The sequence below is a fragment of the Scyliorhinus torazame genome, chromosome 9 (assembly GCF_047496885.1).
Source record: "Scyliorhinus torazame isolate Kashiwa2021f chromosome 9, sScyTor2.1, whole genome shotgun sequence".
Lineage (NCBI taxonomy): Eukaryota > Metazoa > Chordata > Chondrichthyes > Carcharhiniformes > Scyliorhinidae > Scyliorhinus > Scyliorhinus torazame.
Genome location: NC_092715.1, coordinates 23,980,498 through 24,003,473, shown reverse-complemented (window position 1 = coordinate 24,003,473; position 22,976 = coordinate 23,980,498). Strand labels below are relative to the sequence as shown.

The window sequence follows — 22,976 nt, the reverse complement described above, 5'->3', positions numbered from 1 at the left end:
TTAGGAAGGTTTGGGTTCAGCAGGGATTTGTGGACTGGGTCCGGTTGCTATACCAGGCACCGGTGACGAATGTAAGGACCAACCGGGTCCGGTCAGAATACTTTAGTTTGTGTGGGGGGACAAGACAGGGGTGTCCGCTCTCCCCACTACTGTTTGCCCTGGCCATAGAGCCCTTGGCAATGGCCCTTAGGTCATCGAATGTCTGACGGGGGATAGTGAGGGGGGGGGACATAGGGTCTCGCTCCAGGCACGGGGGCAGGAGGGGAGGCTGAGGGAGTTACCATTTAAAGTGGTGGGGAGGAGTTTTAGGTACCTGGGGATTCAGGTGGCTAGGGACAGGGGTCAGCACCAGAAGTTAAATCTGGGCAGGGCGGTCGAGCATATGAAAAGAGACTTCCGCAGGTGGGACATGCTCCCGCTGTCATTGGCTGGGAGGGTGCAGACGGTGAAGATGACAGTCCTCCCGAGTTTGCTGTTCGTTTTTCTATGTCTTCCAATTTTTATTCCCAAGGCTTTTTTCTGGAAGATGGACACGGCGATCTCGGGTTTTGTATGGGCTGGTAAGACCCCCGAGGGTGAAGAAGGTACTTTTGAAACGGGGGCGCGGGGAGGGGGGGCTTGGCCCTTCCGAATTTTATTAACTATTACTGGGCGGCCAACATATCGATGGTTAGGAAGTGGGCAGTGGGGTCGGGGGTCGGTGTGGGAGCGAGTAGTGGCGGCACCCTGTAAAGGTACGAGTTTGGAGGTTTTGATAACGGCACCCCTGCCGTTCTCGTCGGCTCGGTACTCCACAGGCCCGGTGGTGGTGGCAGTCCTGAGGGTGTGGGGACAATGGAGACAGCACACATGGGACGAGAGTTGGAAGACCGACTATGGGAAAAGGCCTTGGAAGAGAGTTAATTCATCCTCGTCATGTGCCAGGCTTAGCCTGATCCAGTTTAAGGTGGTTCATAGGGCCTACATGACGTCAGTCGGAACCCCCACATGGTGGAGTAGATTTTTCGAGGAAGGCGAGGATAGGTGGGGGGGGGGGCCCGGCGAATCATTTGAATATGTTCTGGGCGTGTCCGAAGTCGAGGAGATTCTGGCAGGGATTTGCGGACGTCATGTCAGAGGTCCTGGAAGGGAGGGTGACTCCGAGTCCAGAAACGGCAATATTTGGGGTATCGGGGGAGGGAGGCTGATGTTCTGGCCTTCTCCTCCCTGGTGGCCCAGAGACTGATTTTGCTGGGGTGGAGGGAGTCGGAGCCTCCAAAGTCAGGAGTGTGGGGTTAGTGACATGGCAGGGCTTCTCAGGCCGGAAAAGATTAAAAGTTCGCCTTGAGAGGTTTGCTCGGAGGTGGCAGCCGTTCATCGACTTCTTTAAGGAAAACTGAACGTCGGCAGAAGGGGGGGGGGGGGGGGGCGTAAAGAGTAAACTAGGTTCATCAGTGCGGAATCAAAGGTTTTGGGTATAAGGCGGGAAAGTGGAGTTGAGGATTACCAGATCAGCAATGATCTCATTGAATGGGGGAGCAGACTCGATGGGCTGAATGGCCTACTTCTGCTCCTATGTCTTACGGTCATTAGAGGGCAATGAAAAGTCAAAAAAATTGGTGTGGAACTGGAGTTGTTCAGAAGGTTCTGATCGCACCGAGAAAGTTTCCAGGCCAATTGTTTATTACAATTTGGACAGAGAGCTCTCGGGGAAATTATTTCCATTCTCTTTATCAAGTACCCGCAACTATAGGGAAGGAAATCTGCTTTCATGGAATCTGGGCGTCGCTGGCAAGGCCTTCATTGTTTTGCCCATCCCTAATTGCCCTTGAACTGAGCGGCTTGCTGGGCCATCTCAAGGGGCAGTTAAGAGCCAACCACATTGCTGTGGGTCTGGAGTCACGTGTAGGCCAGACCGGGTAAGGACAGCCATTTCCTTCCCTAAAGGACATTAGTGAACCAGATGGGTTTGTGCAACAATCGGTGATAGTTTAACGGTCAACATTACGAAGGCTAGCTTTCAATGCCGGGTTTTATTAATTGAGTTGAAGCTGTGCCGTGGTGGGGTTTGAACCCACGTTCCCAGAATTAGCCCGGGGCTGTGGATTACTAGTTCACTGACTAGATTACTAGTGCACCGCCCCATCTCCCCTCAGTGCACGCAAACTCTTCGCTCCAGTTCTTCACCGCATTCATACCCTTCCCGATCCTCTTCCAATCCATTGCAGAACGTACAAGGTTATTACACACAGCCTTCTCTCCAACTCCCTGCCGACATGTAAATACACATTACACAAAATGGAAACTCTTCCAGAGCCTCTGGTGTTTGCAGCAAACACGCAGCAACAAGGTTCAAGAAAAACAAAAGCTTTACTTCAGCACAGCCCCGCTGGCACATTCTTTCCTCGACTGACGTCTCCACATTTGGAAGAACATCAAAAAGGCTACTTGCCTTTCCCCCGGGCAGTGAGTGAAATCGAACGGGAAGGGGCGCTGTGTGGTGGCTGACAGGAGCCAGCACAGGATTGCTCTTTGTTACCTGACACACCTCAGGGATAGTCTGGAGTCATGATCGGCAGCGCTCAGGACTCGCTATGTCCTTGCCGCTCACTCACTCTCACTCTCACTCCACTCCCTCCTCCACCTCCCAGGGATTGCCCCAAAGGATGTAACCCAACACCCCCACCACAAATCAAAACAAATTTGTGAGAAACGGCTGCAGGTAACACAGGGCAATAAAAAGAAAAGAAATCGAGCCCAGACATTGCTCTGATTTTGGCTCTTAAATTGAATGAGACCTTCTGGAACTTTTTTCTTTCCGCTGACTAGGCCAGAATTTGCCCCCCCCCCCCCCCAATTGTCCTTGAACCGAGAGATTTGCTCGACCATTTCAGAGGGTAGTTTAGAGACAGCCACATTACTGCGGATCTGGAGTCACGTGTAGGCCAGACCGGGTGAGGACGGCAGATTTCCTTCCTTAAAGGGCACTGGTGAACCAGGTGGGGGTTGCTCCACAATGGCTGATAGTTTCGTGGACACCGTTACGGAGGCCAGCTTTCAATTTTAGATTTAAAAAAAAAAATGATTCGATTTAAATTCCACCATGGTCGGATTTGAAGCCGTGTCACCAACGCATGAGACCGGGCCTCTGGACGGCTGGTCCTGTGATATTACCCCCCCCACTGCAACCACCCTCTCAGTCAACGCTTTCCAGATCAGAACAATTCTCTGCTGAAGAATATTCATTCCCCACTGTGGTGATCATTGTGAGGGGTTTCCAGGATGGAAGATGTAGCGATCACAAAGATACTCAAAGCTCTTTTGAAGTTCTAAACTAATTTTATTATCACTACTAAATTTGAGTTTGACTTATTCTGAATAGCAAACATACATGTAAGAATTAAACTGCACTCACAAACACGATCTCTATCTACTAATTCTAACTATTATATATATATTTTTTAAATAATCTTTATTGTCACAAGTAGGCATACATTAACTGCAATGACGTTACTGCGATCCAGGCAAGGGGACAGGAGAAACGACTGGGGGAACTGCCGTTTAGAGTGGTAGGGGGAAGCTTTAGGTATCTAGGCATCCAAGTGGCGCGGGAATGCGAACGGTTTCCGGTTGCGGCTATGCAGAGCTAGGTCGCATATTCCATAGCTCCTGCTTGGAACGAACTTTTGGGCTCATTACAGGGCCCTCACGGCATTTGTTTGACATTTCCCGGTGTGGGAAGACGACTGCAACATTCCCCCGACAGTGTCCCCCAGGAATGGTATGTCTCTTGGTTAACAGACCCGGGAGAAACAGTTAAAGATTTGGCTGCAACTGCAGGATAAACAGGGCCTCTTCCAGCATGCAGGTGGGGGAAGGGCAAGCTTAAAGCTGCAAGCTGACTTGAGGGCCTTTAATAAAGGTGAATTCTAGCAGCAGAGGGAACAACTGTGAAAAGATCTACCAAGGCCATTGAAGAAGCGGGGACGAGGCTTCCGGTGGCGGCCATGGAGGAGTAGGTCGCACATTCGGCAGTTCCCGTCTGGAACGGACTCGCAGACCTTTTTCAGGAGTTTCCACAGCCTTTTTGGGGCAGATTGGTGAAGCGAACACTGCCAAAAGGATTCCCTCTCGAGACTTCCGGTTGCGGCTATGTGGAGCTAAGTCGCACGTTCGGCGGCTCACGCAAAAACTGACTTTTGGGCTCTTTTCAGGGCCCTCAAGGGCACTTTTTCGATGTTTCCCGGTGTGGGAAGGAGTTAATAATAGTTCCCAGTCAGTATATGGCTTTAACTAGGAGCGGGGCGACAAAAAAGGTGGTGGCGGACCAGAAGAAGGGAGGGAAGAAGGACAAAATGGCGGCGGGCGGAGACCAGGCAGCGTGGAGGCAGTGGGCGGAGGAGCAACAGGAGGGTATCCAGCGCTGCCTCAGAGAGATTAAAACAGACCTGCTAGAGGCGATGCAGGCTTCTATTGATAAGCTGCTGGAGACACAGACGGCCCAGGGGGGTGGCGATCCGCGAGGTCCGACAAAAGATCTCTGACAATGAGGACGAGATCTTAGGCCTGGCGGTAAAGGTGGAGGTGCACGAGGCGCTCCACAAGAAATGGCAGGAGCGGTTCGAGGAGATGGAGAATCGGTCGAGGCGGAAGAATCTGCGGATTCTGGACCTCCCGGAGGGGCCGGAGGTGGGGGCCTATGTGGTCACCACGGTGAACTCGCTGATGGGAGCGGGGTCCTTCCAGGGGCCCCTGGAGCTGGAAGGGGCTCATAGAATGTTGGCGAGGAGGCCCAAGGCTAACGAGCCTCCGTGGGCAGTGCTGGTGAGGTTCCATCGGTTCGTCGATCGGGAGTGTGTGCTCAGGTGGGCCAAGAAGGAGAGGAGCAGCAGGTGGGAGAATGCGGAGGTTTGGATATATCAGGACTGGAGTGCGGAGGTGGCGAAGAGGAGGGCCGGGTACAATCGAACTAAGGCGGTGCTGCACAGGAAGGGGGTGAAGTTTGGCATGTTGCAGCCGGCGCGACTGTGGGTTACCTACAAGGACCGGCACCATTATTTGGAGTCTCCGGAGGAGGCGTGGGCCCTTGTTCAGGCCGAGAAGCTGGACACAGACTGAGGGTCGGGATGGGCGATTGGGGACTGCGGTGGATATGTTATGCCTATTTTTGGTTCGGGGGGGGGGGGGGGGGGGGGGGCCTTTGCATTGTTTCGGGTTTCTTTTTCTCTGTGTTTTTCTCTTTCGGGTTGGGGAGGGTGGATGGGGCGGGTTGGCCACTGTTTTGGTTGGTGGCAGGGCCTGGTAGGTGGAGAGCGTGGGCTTTTTTCCCGCACCGAAGACTGGGAGGAGGGGGGGGGGGGGGGGGGGCCGGGGAAGCGAGGATTGTTTCCCGCACTTAGAACGGAGGGGGGAGGGGGAGAGCCTGTGGATGGCGAGCGGGAGAGGTGGGTGTGCCACACAATGGGAGGAGTCGAAGGGGAGGCGGGAGTGGCCGGGGTCAGCAGGAGTCAGCTGACTTGCGGAAGTGCAATGGGGGGAGTAAACCAGCTAGGATGGGTCCTAGCTTTGGGGGGGGGGGGGGGGGGCCGAGTTGCTGCTGCTAGGGGCAAGGAGGAGCTGGAGCGAGTGGGGGTGGGGGGTGGGGAACGGGTCGGGTGTGGGCACGTGGCTGGCCGAGGAGGGGTCATGGCTAGTCGGCGGGGGAGGGGGGTGGCTAGCCCCCTGATCCGGCTGATAACCTGGAATGTAAGGCGACTGAATGGGCCGGTGAAGTGGGCCCGCGTGTTCGCGCACCTGAAGGGGCTCAAGGCGGATGTGGTTATGCTCCAGGAGACACACCTGAAGGTGGCAGACCAGGTAAGACTGAGGAAAGGGTGGGTAGGTCAGGTGTTTCACTCGGGGCTAGATGCCAAAAATCGAGGGGTGGCGATCTTGGAGGGAATGAAGGTGTCAGTCGAGGCGTCGAGCATTGTGGCAGATAATGGCGGTAGGTACATAATGGTAAGTGGTAAGTTGCAGGGAGAGAGGGTGGTACTGGTCAATGTGTATGCTCCGAACTGGGACGATGCAGGTTTTATGCGGCATATGTTGGGTCGGATCCCAGACTTGGAAGTGCCTGATAATGGGGGGAGACTTTAACACGGTGTTGGATCTGGCTCTGGATCGCTCCAGGTCTAGGACGGGTAGGAAGCCGGCGGTGGCTAGAGTGTTGAGGGGATTTATGGACCAAATGGGAGGGGTGAACCCTTGGAGATTTGCAAGGCCGGGGGCTAGGGAATTTTCATTTTTCTCACATGTCCATAAGGCTTATTCTCTAATCGACTTTTTCATTTCGAGTAGGGCGCTGATAGCGAGAGTAGAGGATACTGAGTATTCGGCAATAGCCATTTCAGACCACGCCCTGCATTGGGTGGACTTGGAGATGGGGAGGAGAGGGACCAGCGCCCGCTGTGGCATTTGGAGGTGGGGCTGTTGGCGGACGAGGAGGTGAGCGAGCGGGTCCGAGGAAGTATAGAGAGGTACTTGGAGACCAACGACTACGGGGAGGTCCGAGTGGGGATGGTATGGGAGGCACTGAAGGCGGTGGTGAGGGGAGAGCTGATCTCCATCAGGGCCCACAAGGAGCGGAGGGAGCGGGGGGGGAGAGAGGGAGAGGCTGGTGGGGGAGATGGTGAGGGTAGACAGGAGGTATGCGGAAGAGCCTGAGGAAGGATTGTTGAGGAAGAGGCGCAGCCTCCAAGCCGAATTCGACCTGGTGACCACCAGGAAGGCGGAGGTGCAGTGGAGGAAGACCCAGGGGGCGGTCTACGAGTATGGGGAAAAGGCAAGCCGGATGCTGGCGCATCAGCTTCGGAAGCGGGACGCAGCTAGGGAGATCGGGGGAGTTAAGGACAGGGGTGGGAGCGTGGTGCGGAGTGGGGTTAGCATCAATGGGGTCTTCAGGGACTTCTACGAGGAATTGTACCGATCCGAGCCCCCACGGGAGGAGGGAGGGATGGGCCATTTCCTGGACCAATTGAGGTTTCCAAAGGTGAAAGAGGGACTGGTGGCGGGACTGAGGGCCCCGATTGGGCTGGAGGAGCTGATCAAAGGGATAGGAAGCATGCAGGCGGGGAAGGCACCGGGGCCAGACGGTTTCCCGGTCGAGTTCTATAAAAAATATATGGACCCGTTGGGCCCGCTGTTAGTCAGGACCTTTAATGAGGCAAGGGAGGGGGGGGCTTTACCCCCGACGATGTCCCAGGCACTGATCTCCTTGATCCTGAAGCGGGACAAGGATCCCCTGCAATGTGGGTCTTACAGACCGATTTCCTTGCTAAATGTAGATGCCAAGGTGCTGGCGAAGGTCTTAGCCACAAGGATTGAGGATTGTGTGCCTCAGATCATCCATGAAGACCCGACGAGGTTTGTGAAGGGGAGACAGTTGAACGCGAATGTGCGGAGGCTTTTGAAAGTTATCATGATGCCGGCGAGGGAGGAGGAGGCGGAGATAGTGGCGGCGATGGACGCTGAGAAAGCTTTCGATAGGGTAGAGTGGGGGTACCTGTGGGAGGTGCTGAAGAGGTTTGGGTTTGGGGAGGGGTTTGTCAGGTGGGTTAGGCTGTTGTATGAGGTCCCGATGGCGAGTGTGGCCACGAATAGGAGGAGGTCCGAGTACTTTTGGTTGCACCGAGGGACGAGACAGGGGTGTCCCTTTCCCCCCCTGCTCTTCGCACTGGCGATTGAACCCCTGGCTATGGCACTGAGAGAGTCGAGGAACTGGAGGGGGTTGGTGCGGGGTGGGGAGGAGCATAGGGTGTCGCTTTATGCGGACGACCTGCTGCTGTATGTGGCGGACCCGGTGGGAGGAATGCCAGAGGTAATGAGGATCCTTAGGGAATTCGGGGACTTTTCGGGGTACAAGCTCAATATGGGGAAGAGCGAGCTGTTCGTAGTTCAGCTAGGGGACCAGGAGAGGGGGATTGGCGAGCTCCCACTAAAAAGGGCAGAGAGGAGCTTCAGATATTTGGGGGTCCAGGTGGCCAGGAGCTGGGGGGCCCTGCATAGGCTTAACTTTACAAGGATGGTGGAGCAAATGGAGGAGGCGTTCAAGAGGTGGGACGCGTTGCCGCTGTCCTTGGCGGGTAGGGTGCAGTCAATCAAAATGACGGTGCTCCCAAGGTTTTTGTTCCTGTTCCAGTGCCTCCCCGTGTTTATCCTGAAGGCTTTTTTCAGGCGGGTTAACAGGAGTATAATGGGGTTTGTGTGGGCGCGAGGGACTCCGAGGGCGAGAAGGGTGTTCCTGGAGCTAGCAGAGATAGGGGGGGGCTGGCACTGCCCAACCTCTGTGGGTACTACTGGGCCGCCAATGCGACAATGATGCGCAAGTGGGTGATGGAGAGGGAGGGGGCTGCATGGAAGAGGCTGGAGACGGCGTCCTGTGTGGGGGCACAGGCAACGGCGCCGCTGCCGCTCCCTCCAAGGAGGTATACCATGAGCCCGGTAGTGGTGGCGGCCCTCAAAATTTGGGGGCAGTGGAGGCGGCATAGGGGGGGAAGTTAGGGCCTCGGCGTGGACCCCATTACGGGGGAACCACCGGTTCGCCCCAGGAAGAACAGGTGGAGGGTTTTCGGGGTGGCACAGGGCAGGGATACGAAAGTTGGGGGTCCTGTTTGTGGACGGGAAGTTCGTGAGCTTGGGTGAGCTGGAGGAGAAGTACGGGCTCCCCCCCGGGGAACACATTCAGGTACTTACAGGTAAGGGCTTTTGCCAGACGGCAGGTGGTGAAATTCCCACGGCTACTGCCACACACAGTACAGGACAGGGTGCTCTCGGGTGTGGGTTGGAGAGGGGAAGATTTCGGCAACTTACCAGGTGATGCTGGAGGAGGAGATGGCCTCGGTGGTGGAGTTGAAAGGTAAGTGGGAGGAGGAGTTGGGAGAGGAGATCGAAGAGGGGACGTGGGCATATGCCCTAGGGAGGGTGAACTCTTCCTCTTTGTGCGCGCGGCTCAGCCTCATACAGTTTAAGGTGCTGCACAGGGCACACATGACCGGGACAAGGATGAGCCGGTTCTTTGGGGGTGAGGACAGGTGTGTTAGGTGCTCAGGGAGCCCAGAAAATCACACCCATATGTTCTGGGCATGCCCAGCGCTGGAGGAATTTTGGAAGGGCGTAGCGAGGACGGTGTCGAAGGTGGTAGGATCCAGGGTCAAACCAGGCTGGGGGCTCGCAATATTTGGGGTGGCAGAGGAGCCGGGAGTGCAGGAGGCGAAAGAGGCCGGAATTCTGGCCTTTGCGTCCCTGGTAGCCCGGCGAAGGATTCTCCTTCAGTGGAAGGATGCGAGGCCCCCAAGCGTGGAATCCTGGATCAGCGATATGGCGGGGTTTATTAAACTGGAGAGGGTGAAATTCGCCTTGAGAGGGTCGGTACAAGGGTTCTTTAGGCGGTGGCAACCGTTCTTAGACTTTCTGGCAGAACGATAGACATTGGTCAATGGCAGCAGCAGCTCGAGCGGGGGGGGGGGGGGGGGGGGGGGGGGGGGGTTACTTTATTTTTGTTTATGTTATTTACACTGGAGGGTCTGAGGGGTTGTATACACCCGTTGTCTTACGTCAGGGTGTTAATGTTAATTTATTATTTAGGTACGGGGGGGGAGGGGTTTGGGGGGTTGCTTTTTTAGATTGTGTTTTGTACTTAACCCTGTTGGGTTCTTTTTTCTTTCTCATTTTGTTATTGATATTTTATGAAAACCTTTAATAAAAATTATTTATAAAAAAAAAAACTGAATCTGGCCCGTCTGGCGGACCAAATGAAGGACGATTTTCGGAGGTGGGATGCGCTCCCGTTGTCATTAGCTAGGAGGGTCCAGACGGTGAAGATGACGGTCCTTCCGAGATTCCTGTTTGTGTTCCAGTGTTTCCCCATCTTTATTCCGCGGACCTTTTTTAAACGGGTTAACAAAGTTATCACTGGCTTTGTATGGGTGGGCAAGACCCCACAAGGGGATGATTTAGCGGAGCCGGGGAGAGGGCGGGCTGGCGCTGCCGGGGGGGGGTTTCGGCATGGGAGCCTATGGAGGCGGCTTCATGCAAGGGCACCAGTTTGGGGGCACTGACAACAGTGCCTCTGCCGTTCCCGCCGGCACGGTACTCCACCAGCCCCGTGGTGGTGTCAGCCCTGAGAGTCTGGGGGCAATGGAGGAAGCATGTGGGAGCGGAGGGAGCATCTGTCTGGTCTCCAATCTGCAATAACCACCGGTTTGCCCCGGGAAGGATGGACGGGGGGTTCCGGATATGGCAGAAGGCAGGAATTGAGAGGATGGAGGATATCATAGAATTTACAGTGCAGAAGGAGGCCATTCGGCCCATCAAGTCTGCATCGGTCTTGGAAAGAGCACCCTATCCAATGTCAACACCTCCACCCTATCCCCATAACCCAGTAACCCCACCCAACACTAAGGACAATTTATCATGGCCAATCCACCTAACCTGCACATCTTTGGACTGGAAACCGGAGCACCCGGAGGAAACCCACGCACACACGGGGAGGATGTGCAGACTCCGCACAGACAGTGACCCAAGCCGGAATCGAACCTGGGACCCTGGAGTTGTAAAGCAATTGTGCTATCCACAATGCTACCGTGCCGCCCTTATATTTATAGAAGGGAGCTTTCCTAGCTTCAGGGAGCTGGAGGAGAAATTTGGATTGGCGAGGGGAAACAAATTTAGGTACCTGCAGGTGCGGGACTTCCTATGTAGACAGGTCTCAACTTTCCCGCTCCTACCACCAAGGGAGGTTCAGGATAGGGTAGTTTCTAGAGTGCGGGTAGGAGAAGGAAAGCTCTCCGACATCTGTAAGGAACTCATGGGGTCAGAGGATACGCAGACTGAGGAGCTGAAGCGCAAGTGGGAAGAGGAGTTAGGAGGAGAGTTAAAGGATGGTCTCTGGGTGGACGCGTTGAGCAGAGTCAACGCGTCTACAACATGCGCCAGGCTCAGCCTGATATAGTTCAAGGTTGTTCACCGGGCTCACATGACAGTGGCCCGGATGAGCAGGTTCTTCTGGGTAGATGACAGATGTGCAAGGTGTGTGAGAGGACCAGCGAACCACGTCCACATGTTTTGGACATGCCCAAAGCTCAGGGGATTCTGGCAGGGGTTTGCAGGCGTCATGTCCACGGTGTTAAAAACAAGGGTGGCACCGAGTCCGGAGGTGGCGATTTTCGGGGTGTCGGAAGATCCGGGTATCCAGGAGGAGAAAGAGGCAGACATTCTGGCCTTTGCTTCCCTGGTAGTCCGGAGACAGATACTATTAGCTTGGAGGGACTCAAAGCCCCCGAAGTCGGAGACCTGGCTATCTGACATGGCTAGCTTTCTCTGTTTGGAGAAAATTAAGTTCGCCTTGAGAGGGTCACTGTTAGGGCTCGCCCAGAGGTGGCAACCGTTCGTCGACTTCTTTGCAGAAAATTAAACAACAGCAGGAAGGGGGGGGGGGTAGTTTAGTTTAGAGTAGGGGGTTAATAAAGGTGGGACCTGTAAGGGAGGAAGCAGGCTTTTTGCACTATGTTTATAGGCTTATGTATATTGTTTATTTAGTTGTTGTTGTAAAAGCAAAAAAACCTCAATAAAATGTTTATTAAAAAAAAAGTTACTGTGAAAAGCCCCTAGTCGCCACATTCCGGTGCCTGTTCGGATACACTGAGGGAGAATTCAGAATGTCCAAATTACCTAACAGCACGTCTTTTGGGACTTGTGGGAGGAAACCGGAGCACCCGGAGGAAACCCACGCAGACACGGGGAGAACGTGCAGACTCCACGCAGACAGTGACCCAAGCCGGGAATCGAACCTGGGACCCTGGAGCTGTGAAGCAACGGTGCTACCCACTGTGCAACTATTATATCTTAGCTAGCTCTGCACGACACTATGAATCTTATCTTCGTCAGCTCCAGTTTAATCTCCTCCCCTGAGCTTAAGAGCCAGTGCAAGTTATAGTACTGCCCCTTAGCTCCCTCTAGTGGCTAGGCTTAACATAACATTAATTCTTCACAAACTGTACGTTTGTATGTCACACACCCCAACCCCCAGTCATGTGTTGACCTGTCCTATAAACAATCCCATCGCTCTTTCCATTTGGGTAAAGGACCTGCAGTGTCACAACTTACTTCACGCACTCTGTAAAGATTTCCTTACAAGGACTCTGCTCCAGTTTCTCCTTGCACTGTTTCACCGTTTCTGCAGGCACTTCAGATAAATGCGCCACCGACTGCAAATGCACAACACCAGCGTTATAAAGGTGAACACTCAACAGCAATAACCTGCATTTATATGCCGTTTTGAACCCAGCAGAACACCCCAAGTCGCTCCACGGGGGCATAATTGACAGCGAGCCCCAGAGTGAGACGCCAAGAGGCAGACGACCAGAAGCTTGATTGAAGAGTTAGGTGCGAAGGAGTGTCTCGAGGGAGGAGGGTGGGATTCAGGGAGGGAACTCCGGAGATTGGGTCCCACAGCAACCAAAAATGGCTCCATCACCAAAGGCGGAGAAAATTAGGGGTGTGCGAGAGCCCAGGACGCGAGGTTTGAAACGGGGGTGAAAATTCTTAAGTTGAGGCACTGCCAGGCCAGGAGCCAACGCAAGTCAGCGAGCAGAGCACAGAAGTGAAGGATCGTTGAGTCAGGGAGTGGTGGGGCGGCATGTGGCACAGTGGTTAGCACTGGGACTGTGGCGCTGAGGACCCGGACCTGGATCACTGTCCCTGTGGAGTTTGCACATTCTACCCATGTCTGCGTGGGTTTCATCCCCACAACCTAATGATGTGCAGGTTAGGTGGATTGGCCACGCTAAATTGCCACTAAAATTGGAAAAAAATTATAATTGGGTACACTAAATGTATTTAAAATAAAGAGTCGGAGAACGGCGACAACACAGGAGACCGTTTGGCCCATCCCGTCTATGCTGGCTCCTGACAAGAGTGATTTCACCATTCCCACAAATCCTGTACCTGTACCAGGTTTGCTGGAGTGGCAGTACAGTGGCAGGTTGGGTATGAGCAATGCCAGAAAGGCGGCAGGAACCAGGCGTATACATGTGAACATAGGAATTCCGGATAGGCCACTCGGCCCCTCGAGCCTGCTCCGACACACACACACCAAGATCCCGGTGCACCAGATTGTAACCTAAAGCCAACATTCCCACCTTCCCCCAATAACGTTTCATCCTCTTGCGCATCAAGAATTTGCTATCTTGGGATGCCTTTGCGAGGAAGTCGTTAATTAGTCCATCACGTTGCACATTGCCAGATCTAGTATAACCTGTTCTCAGGTTGGCTATGTGCAATACTAAATGCCTCTGCTTGGCACAATCAAAACTGAGACTTCACCACATAGAAGCAAGTTTTTAAAAGAAATACCTGGGTATGACCGATCTTTAGAGATATTCGCAGGGAAGGACCAGTGTCATTCTAGAAGGACAGGGACAGCAAGCGCACCACTTATAAGTTCCCCTCCAACTTGCACACCACCCTGACTGCATCGTCACTGGGTCAAAATCCTGAAACTTCCTTCCTTAAAGAACTGTGGGAGTTTTAGGATTCCCTGCGGAATCCTTCACCACGCATACCGAGCGCTCAAGAGAGCATCTGATCACCACCTTCTCAAGGGCAGTTAGGGATTGACAATAGATGTTGGCTGTGGAACAAATAAAAAGAAAAATGCCATCCGACTTTCTGGCTTCACTGTCGCTGGGTCAAAATCCTGGAACTCCCTCCCAACAGCACAATGGGTTTATCTACACCAAACTGGCTGCAGCGGTTCAAGAAGACAGCTCACCACCACCTTCTCAAGGGCAATGAAGGACGGGCAATAGATGCTGACCTAGCCAGCGACGTCCACATCCCACAAAAGTATAAAAGGTTGAGTAAAAGCATGAGAGGAACACTCAATAGATACCTAATGAGATACGACCAACTTTCATGGTTACCATGGCAAACGTCTGTTCTATACAACCACCATCACTAGTTTTAGTGAATTGTCAACGGTCCACCCTGATTAACCTACCCAGGGATAACACCTTCCCTTCATCTCTCCAATCACACCCAAAGGTCTTTAAAGGTTTGTGCCTTCAGCCGCCTACTCTGCAAGGAATGATTAGATTTAATCGATTCGACCGTGGCTCACCTTGGGTAGCTCTGAGTCAGAAGATTATGGGTTTCAGCTCCCATTCCAGAGACTTATAATCTCGGCCGACATTCCAGTGCAACACTGAGAGAGTCCTGCACTATCAGAGGAGCCGTCTTTTGGATGAGACGTTAAATCGAGGAGCCATCTGCCCTCTCGGGTGGACACTATAGACTCCACACCGCTATACTGAAGAGGGAGCAAAGGAGATCTCCCCAGCGTCTTTGCCGATATTTATTCTTCACCCTACGTCACTATAATATAGATGATCTGTTCTCACTGCAACCTGTGGGACCACGTGCTAAACTTTGCTACCTTCTTACCCATATTACAGAGTGCGGTAGTTCAAGTAGTACTTCATTGACCACAAAGTGCTTTATCTCGAGTTGGGGAATTTTATAACTGAGGCTCATTTAAATAACAGAAGGATGTCGCATACTCCTGTGTCAAATATTCAACACCTCCAGCAAAGGTTGGTTGTGTGTGTGTGTTTGGGGGGCGGGGGGGGGGGGGGGGCAGAAGAAGTGGGTGAAGGACAAATTGGCAAGGAAGGGAAGCTAAAACAACAATCAATTAAATTTTAGGGTGCATTTTTAAATCTCTAAAGCGCGAATAGGAAATTTCACAAATTTATTTTCCTTCACAATGGTGCATCGAAAAATGAATAAGAGTAATTAAAGATGAATTCAAGATGATAGAAAGTTACAAAGGACCATACCCCATTGTTGAAATGGGTGTCTAAAAGCTGGAGTCCATAATCTCGCCGTTTCTCATCAGGAGCCACTTCATAATCTGCCTGGAGACAAAGAACATCACAATTAGACCATTAGTTTAAACAATCTGGTGTACCCATATTCACCTCTTCACCACGGGGCCAGAGAGAGGAATTTAATGGCACCCTCTCTTGGACCAGCTACAGCGGAGAAACCTGCTTTGCCAATTCTCCTGGTTTTCCTGTCTTTGTTGCTCCTGGTGTACAGATCCCTCCATGGCCTCATCCTTCCCCCATCTCTGTACCCTCTGCTGGCCACACAGCTCTCCGCGCTCCTCCAATTCTGGCTTCTCGTGCCTACCCTACCACTCCTGGCGCCTGTGCCTTCAGTGGTCCAGGCCCTAAGTTCTGGAAGTCCCTCTCAAAACCTCTTAGCCTCACTCTCCCCTTCACTGCTTAATACCTACCGTTCAGTAAATATGGGGTCACCTTACTAATGTTCCCTACTTTGGCTCAGTGGCTCTTGTGGAGCATCTGAGGCTGTTGCATGATGTAAAAGGTTCGGCATAAACGCAAGCTGTTGTTGTTTCTTCACCCACATTTCTGTGCATTTCTCTCCCTTATCTTCCTCGGCAGCTCAGAGCGCAGGTTTCCACTTCCTATGACTAACCACCGGCAAACAGCAATGTGAGAAGTGGAGGTGCATTTCAAAATAGATTTTCACACCTCTTCCAGTGCCAGTATATTAACAACATCCCACCTCTCTAATTCTTTTAATTCATTTACGGGACGTGGGCCTCGCTGGCTAGACCAGCATTTATTGCCCATCCCTAATTGCCCTCGAGAAGGTGGCGGCGAGTTGCTTTCTTGGACCTCTGCAGTCTTTGTGGTGTAGGTACACCCGCTGTGCGGTTAGGGAGACAATTCAGGATTTTCACCCAACCACAGCGAAGGAGCGGCAATATATTTCCAAGTCAGGATGGTGAGTGACTTGGAGGGGAACTTCCAGGGGGTGACGTACCCAGGTATCTGCTGCTCTTGTCCTACCAGATGGTAGTGGCCGCAGATTTGGAAGGTTCTGTCGAAGGAACCCTTGGTGAATTCCGGCAGTGCATCCTGTACATGGTAACATTGCCGCCACTGTGTGTCGGCGGAGGGAGTAAATGTTGAAGACAGTGGATGGGGTGCCAATTAAATGAGCCACTGTGTCCTGGATGATGTTGAACAGTTCCTACTTTTGGAACTGCACTCACCTAGGCAAATGGGGAGTATTCCACCACACTCATGTCTGCCCTGTAGATGGTAGACACGGTTTGGTTAGTCAGAAGGTGAATTATTCTCCACAGAATTTCCAGCCTCTGGTCTGCCCTTGTAGTCACAGTATGTACATGGCTGGTCCAGTTCTTTCTGGTCATTGGGAATCCCCAGGATGTTGATAATAGGGGATTCAGCAATGGTCATACCATTGAATGTCAAGGGTGTATAGTTGGATTGTCTCGTGTTGGAGATGGTCATTGCCTGGCACCTGTGTGACGCATGTGCAACTTGTCACCTGTCAGCCCAAGCCTGAATGTTTGCTGCGAAGATTTCAGTACCTGAGCATCATGAATTGTGCTGAACATTATGCAATCACCAGTGAACATCCCTGCTTCTGACCTTATGCTGTAAGGAAGGTCATTGACAAAGCAGCTGAAGATGGTTGGGCCTAGGACACTGCCCTGAGGAACTCCTGCAGTGATGTCCTGGGACTGAGATGATTGAACTTCAACAACCACAACCATCTTCCTTTGTGCCAGGTATGAGCCAGGTATGACTCTAACCAGTGGAGAGTGTCCCTGCAAATCCCCCATTGACTCCAATTAGCTAGGACACCTTAATTCCACACTCAGTCAAATGCTGCCTTGTTGTCAAGGGCAGTCACTCTCACATCACCTCTGGCATTCAGCTCCTTTGTACAGGGCTGAACCAAGGCTGTAATGAGGTCGGGAGCTGAGTGACCCTGGCAGAACCCAAACTGAGCGTCCGTGCGCAGGTTATTGCTGACTAAGTGCCGCTTGCTAGCGCAGTCGATGACACTTTCCATCACTTTGCTGATGTTTACTTTGCTGTGTGGGATGTTATCGAAAGCCTCTGAAAATTCAAATGCCCCACATCCACAGGCCCCCCTCATCAATTCTGAGAGCACTATTCTAAAAAAAAAACTCCAGCAGGTTTGTCAAATATGATTTCCCTTTCATAAATCCACATCGACTCTGATCAGATCAGTTTTTCAGTATCCATTTATCAAAACCTTTTATGATAGATTTGAGTATTTTCCCTACTCCTGATGTCAGGCTAGATAGAGCTGTAGTTCCTGGTTTTCTCTTTCCCTCCTTCCTCATATAGTGGGGTTACACTTACAACCATACAACCTACAGGGACTGTTCCAGAGTCTACAGAACTTTGGAAGATGACTGTCAATGCATTCGCTATTGCTAGAGCCACCTCTTTCAACACTTCAGGCGATTTATCAACTTTCAGTCTCATAATTTCTCCAGTACTACTTTTTATTTTACCGACACTAATCTCTTTCAGTTCCTTATTCTAATTAGTCCCCTGGTTCCTTCGTATTTCTGGGAATTTTTTAAAATCTCCCTCCGGTGAAGACAGACAGAAAGAAATTATTTCACTTCTCCGCTATTTCCCCGTTGTAAATTCTCCTGCCTCTGCCTGGAATGAAGCCACACTTGTCTTTGCTAAAACTCTCCTTTTTACACACCTATACAAGCTTTTACAGTCCATTTTGATGTTCCTTGTAATTTACATCATATACTATTCTCCCTTACTTTATATGTTCCTTAGTTCTTCTTTGTTGAATTCTAAAATTCTCCCAATTTTCAAGCTGACTACTCTTTTTGGCAACTTTGTAAGCCTGTTCCTTTGATCTAATGCAAACTTTAACTTCTGTGGTTAACCTTGGCTGACTCACTTTTCCTGTTGGTTTCTGGTGCTTTAAAGAAATGTATATTTTTTGCAAGCCATGTACTAATTCTTAAAATATTAGCCATTGCCTCTCCATCGTCAAACCTTTGGATGCATTTTCTCAATCTACCACAGCCCATTAGCCCCTCATACATTCATAGTTTCCTTTGTTTAGATTTAAGGCCATAGTTTCGGAGTGAACTACATCATTTTCAAACTTACTGGAAAGTTCTATCATATTATGGTCACTCTTCCCTAAAGCTTCTTTTACAACAAGATCATTAATTAGTTCTTTCTCATTGCAGGATACTAGATCTAAAATAGTTTGTTCCCTAATTGGTTCCTCAACCTACTGCTCTGGAATACCATCTCATACACATTCCAGGAATCTGCCCCCACAGCATTAGTGCTCATTAGATTTGCCCAGTCTCCATGTTGAAGGCACCCATGAATATCACATTTCCCGTGTCACATGTACGGCTGGAGCTCACCAAGGTTGCTGTCCCCCTGCTATTTCTTACCAAACAGGTATGACATCTTGTTCTTTGAAATTCTCTCTCACTAATATACTGATCTCACTCCTAATTATTTTCCCTTTTCCGTTCTGCCCTCTCTTCCTAAATGTCGAGCATCCTTGAATGTTCAGTTCCCAGTTTTGGTCATCCCTGCAGGCTGGGAACTCCACATGGACAGTGATCCGGGGCCGGGATTGAATCCGGGTCCTAGGCAATTAAATCATACCTGCTCGCGTCTATTTTAGCCATCAATTTGTCGACTTTGTGAATGTGACATACGTTCAGATAGAGTGCCTTTAATTCTGCCTTTTTATCTTTATTCTGTACTTTGACTCTATCTGATGCTGGTGTTTGATTCTGCTGACTTCCATTTTCATTTAGAACTGTTGAAATGAAATGAAATGAAAATCGCTTATTGTCACAAGTAGGCTTCAAATGAAGTTACTGTGAAAAGCCCCTAGTCGCCACATTCCGGCGCCTGTTCGGGGAGGCTCTATTTCCCACTACCAGCTTTGTTTCCCTCCCATCTAGATTTCCTACCATACTAGTTTAAACCCGTCCTAAGGGACACGCAAATCTCCCTGTGGGTATAGTAGCCCCGGCCCTGATAAAGTGTAACCCGTCCTCCTTGTACAGGTCCCGCCTGCCTCAATGACCCAGAAACCTAAAGCCTTCCCTCCTACGCCATTTCTCCAGCCCCGTATTCATTCATTCAATCCTCCTGTGCTCACCAGCACATGGTACGTGGAGCAATCACGAAGTTACATGCCCCTCTCTGCATCAATGGTGCCGAGGTGGAGATGGTTGACAGCTTCAAATTTCTCGGTGTGCACATCGCCAACAATCTGCCCTGGTCCACCTACATTGATGCTATGACCAAGAAAGCACAACAGCGCCTTTACCTCCTCAGGAAACTAAGGGAAGTTGTCATGTCCACATTGACGCTTACCAATGTTTTACAGATGTACCATAGAAAGCATCCTATCTGGCTGCATCACAGCCTGGTATGGCAACTGCTCGGCCTATGACTGCAAGAAACTACAGAGAGTCGTGAACACAGCCCAGTCCATCACACGAACCCACCTCCCATCCATTGACTCGGTCTACACCTCCCGCTGCCTTGGGAAAGCAGGCAGCATAATCAAAGACCCCTCCCACCCGGCTTACTCACTCTTCCAACTTCTTCCATCGGGCAGGAGATACAGAAGTCTGAGAACGCGCACCAATAGGCTCAAAAACAGCTTCTTCCCCACTGTCACCAGACTCCTGAATGACCCTCTTATAGACAGAACTGATCTCTCTATACATCTTCTCTGCTGTTGTAGCACTACACTCCGTATGCTTCACCCGATGTCTATGTTTGTGTACTTTCATTGTGTATTTATGTACGTCCTATGCGGTTTTCTTTGTGTATGGAACGATCTGACTGGACTGCATCGATTACCGCATTAGAGGTCCTGTTTTCAATCTCTTTTCTAGTTCCCCAAAACCTGCTTTTAGCACCTCATCCCACCTATGTCATTGGTACCAATGTGGGCCAGGGCTGTTCGCCCTCCCCCAAAAGAATGTCTTGCAGCCGCTCAGTGACATCCTTGACCCTGGCACCAGGGAGACAACCTACCATCCTGGAGTCACTTCTACGGCCACAGAAATGCCCGTTTGTTCCCCCCGATGAACAAATCCCGAATTAATATTGCTCTTCCACTTTTCCTCCTCCGCCTCCTCACGTGTGAAGCTGACTCACTCAAAGTGCCATGAATTCGGCTCTTGCTACCCTCCTGAGGAGCCATCGCCCTCACCAGTATCCAAAATGGAAAACCAGGTTAGAGAACAACATAGATTCAGGGCACTTTGGCACTACCCGCCGGGTGCGCCAACACTGCCTGTCAATCACCAACTCGCTGCCTGCACGCTCCCAATGTGACCATCTCCTTAAACATGCTCTCCACCTGGTTCTCAGCTTTGCAGGTGCAGCACAACGACGCCAGCTGTCGCTCAAGTTCTGAAACCGGTGACACTTCTGCTCACCTCGGCCATGTGAAGCATCCACAATTCCCCACATGTCACAGGACACACATTCTGTGCAGCCCAGCTGCCACACCGCATCTTAAGTTTACTTTTGGACTGTTTACTATAAACTGTGGGCTAGAAATTTTTTAATCAATTTAAAGCGTCTGATTTCCCCCCCCCCCCCCCACCCCCCAATTGTGGGTCAATTTTAGAGTTGCCAATCCACCTACAGTCCACATCTTTGGTTTGTGGGGGTGAGATCCACGCAAACATAGGGAGAATGTGCAAACTCCACACGGACAGTGACCCGGGGCCGGTTTCGAACCCGGGTCCTCAGTGCCGTGAGGCAGCAGTGCAAACCACTGCGCCTCCGTGCTGTCCCTGTAGCCTAGAAATACGAAGTAGATTTTTTTTTTTCTTTTTTAAATTGAGAGCACCCAATTCATTTTTCCCCCCCAATTAAGGGGCAATTTAGCGTGGCCAATCCACCTACCCTGCACATCTTTAGCTTGTGGGGGTGAAACCCACGCAGACACGGGGAGAATGGATAGACGTGGAGGGGATGTTTCCACTTGTAGGAAAAACTAGAACCAGAGGACATCATCTCAGCCTTTAAAACAGAGATGAGGAGGAATCTCTTCAGCCAGAGGGTGGTGAATCTGTGGAACTCTTTGCCGCGGAAGGCTGTGGAGCCCAAATCACTGAGTGTCTTTAACACCGAGATAGATAGGTTCTTGATTAATAAGGGGATCAGGGGTTATGGGGAGAAGGCAAGAGAATGGGGATGAGAAAATATCAGCCATGATTGAATGGCAGAGCAGACTCGATGGGCCGAGTGGCCTAATTCTGTTCCTATGTCTTGTGGTCTTATGGTTTTATGAATGTGCAAACTCCACACGGACAGTGACCCAGAGCCGGGGTCAAACCTGGGACCTCAGCGCCGTGAGACAGTAATGCTAACCACCGTGCTGCCCTAAATACAAAGTAGATTTACTTGTTCTTACTGACCAATCAGCTCCTTCTCCTGTGCCTATAAGGTAGGTATCTAAGAGTTCTATAACACAAAGGTTATGTTTTCATAACCACCTCCACTGTGGCAAATGCCTCACCTGTCCTGAGCACATCACCTGCAATGTGGTAAATATTAAAAGGTTGAATGAATGGTTGAATCAAGTAGAAGCCGTTCAGCACATCAAATTGCCCCTTTCATGCAGAGGCTTAGTCCCTCTCTAGGACTTGACACTCTCTCCCTGATCAATTAAATCTATTTTCTAACTCACAATTCTCTCTCTATCAGTATTGATCTACAGCCTTTTCAAAAGACCCAGAACCATTTTTAGCAACAGCTTCATGTATTCATCACCCTGTTTTTGGGGGGGGGTGCGAGTGGGAGGAAAGAACACAAGTGAATCTTCGTGAGCGGGTGGGAAGCAGGAGTGATTAACTGGCAAAAAGGTTTCGGCACGAGGGTAAAACCGACAGCAACGGGACAAGAAAAAAAGCAAATGACGGGTCTAGAGCAGCTGTAAACGGGAACAGAGCAGTGACCGACAGCTACTGTCCAAAGCGAAGGGAGCAGAGGCCGAGGTCTGAAATTGTAAAAGCTCAGCGACGAATCCAGGAGAATATAAAGCGTCTGATCGAAAGATGAGGGGCTGTGCCTCGAACGTCTGTTGAAAGCAATATCGGAGGGTGTGGGGAGAGAGGTCAAGAAACAAAGTACAGGCACCTCTCTCTACTCACTGAGGAACGAACAGGCCCCCCCTGGGCTTCCTGCAACGTAATGAACCCAGAATCCATGGCACTATAGGGCAGCACGGTAGCATTGTGGTTAGCACAGTTGCTTCACAGCTCCAGGGTCCCAGGTTCGATTCCGCGCTTGGTCATTGTCTGTGCGGAATCTGCACATTCTCCCCGTGTCTGCATGGGTTTCCTCCGGGTGCTCTGGTTTCCTCCCACAGTCCAAAGACGTGTGGGTTAGGTGGGTTGGCCATGATAAATTGCCCTTAGCGTCCAAAAAAGATTAAGTGGGGGTTACTGTGTTACGGGGATAGGGTAGATATGTGGGCTTGAGTAGGGTGCTCTTTGTAAGGGCCGGTGCAGACTCGATGGGCCGAATGGCCGACTTCGGCACTGTAAATTCTATGATTCTATTGAGCAAGCGTAGTAACAGCCAGGATTTTAGATTCTCCTCTTGGACTCACTACAAAAGCCATGGAGATAATGAGCTGGTGAAGAGTCTCTCAGGCCCCATCAGTGGGACTAATCCAGGATTACTGATCCAGAGACAAATACTGGATCAAAGTCTCACGGCATCAATCGCAGTTCAAGGAAGAGTCACCGGTGCAGTTCCTGGCCTTGGGGAACAGCGTCGCGAAGGAAGGTTTCAGAAATTCAACTGAACCCTGCCAGAGCAAACAAAACAGAGAAAAGGGATAATCCCGGATTTGGAATATCAAAGGGTTGCAGTTAACAATCTGGTGGTAAGGCACAGGAAGCAGAACCAACTTAGCCCTTGCTACCCCAAGTGACATCATGACCTAAAGAAACTTTGCAAAGTTCAACCAGCCACGGTTTTAACCAGCAGAAAAGCTGTTTCCATAACTGAATGCAAGGTTTAAATAAGTTTAAACCAATTCCC

The 22,976-nt window shown here is 51.1% G+C and overlaps 1 protein-coding gene across 1 annotated transcript in view; it reads right to left on the bottom strand.

Moving 5' to 3' along the window:
- LOC140429114 (G protein-coupled receptor kinase 6-like) overlaps positions 1-22,976 on the bottom strand; it is a 217,703-nt gene that overhangs the window by 61,669 nt on the left and 133,058 nt on the right. Inside the window, exons 4-5 of the mRNA XM_072515694.1 lie at positions 14,856-14,933; positions 12,124-12,224 (exon numbers count right to left, since the gene is read on the bottom strand). Of these exons, the coding sequence (XP_072371795.1) occupies positions 12,124-12,224; positions 14,856-14,933 (179 nt within the window). The remainder of the gene's footprint in view (positions 1-12,123; positions 12,225-14,855; positions 14,934-22,976) is intronic.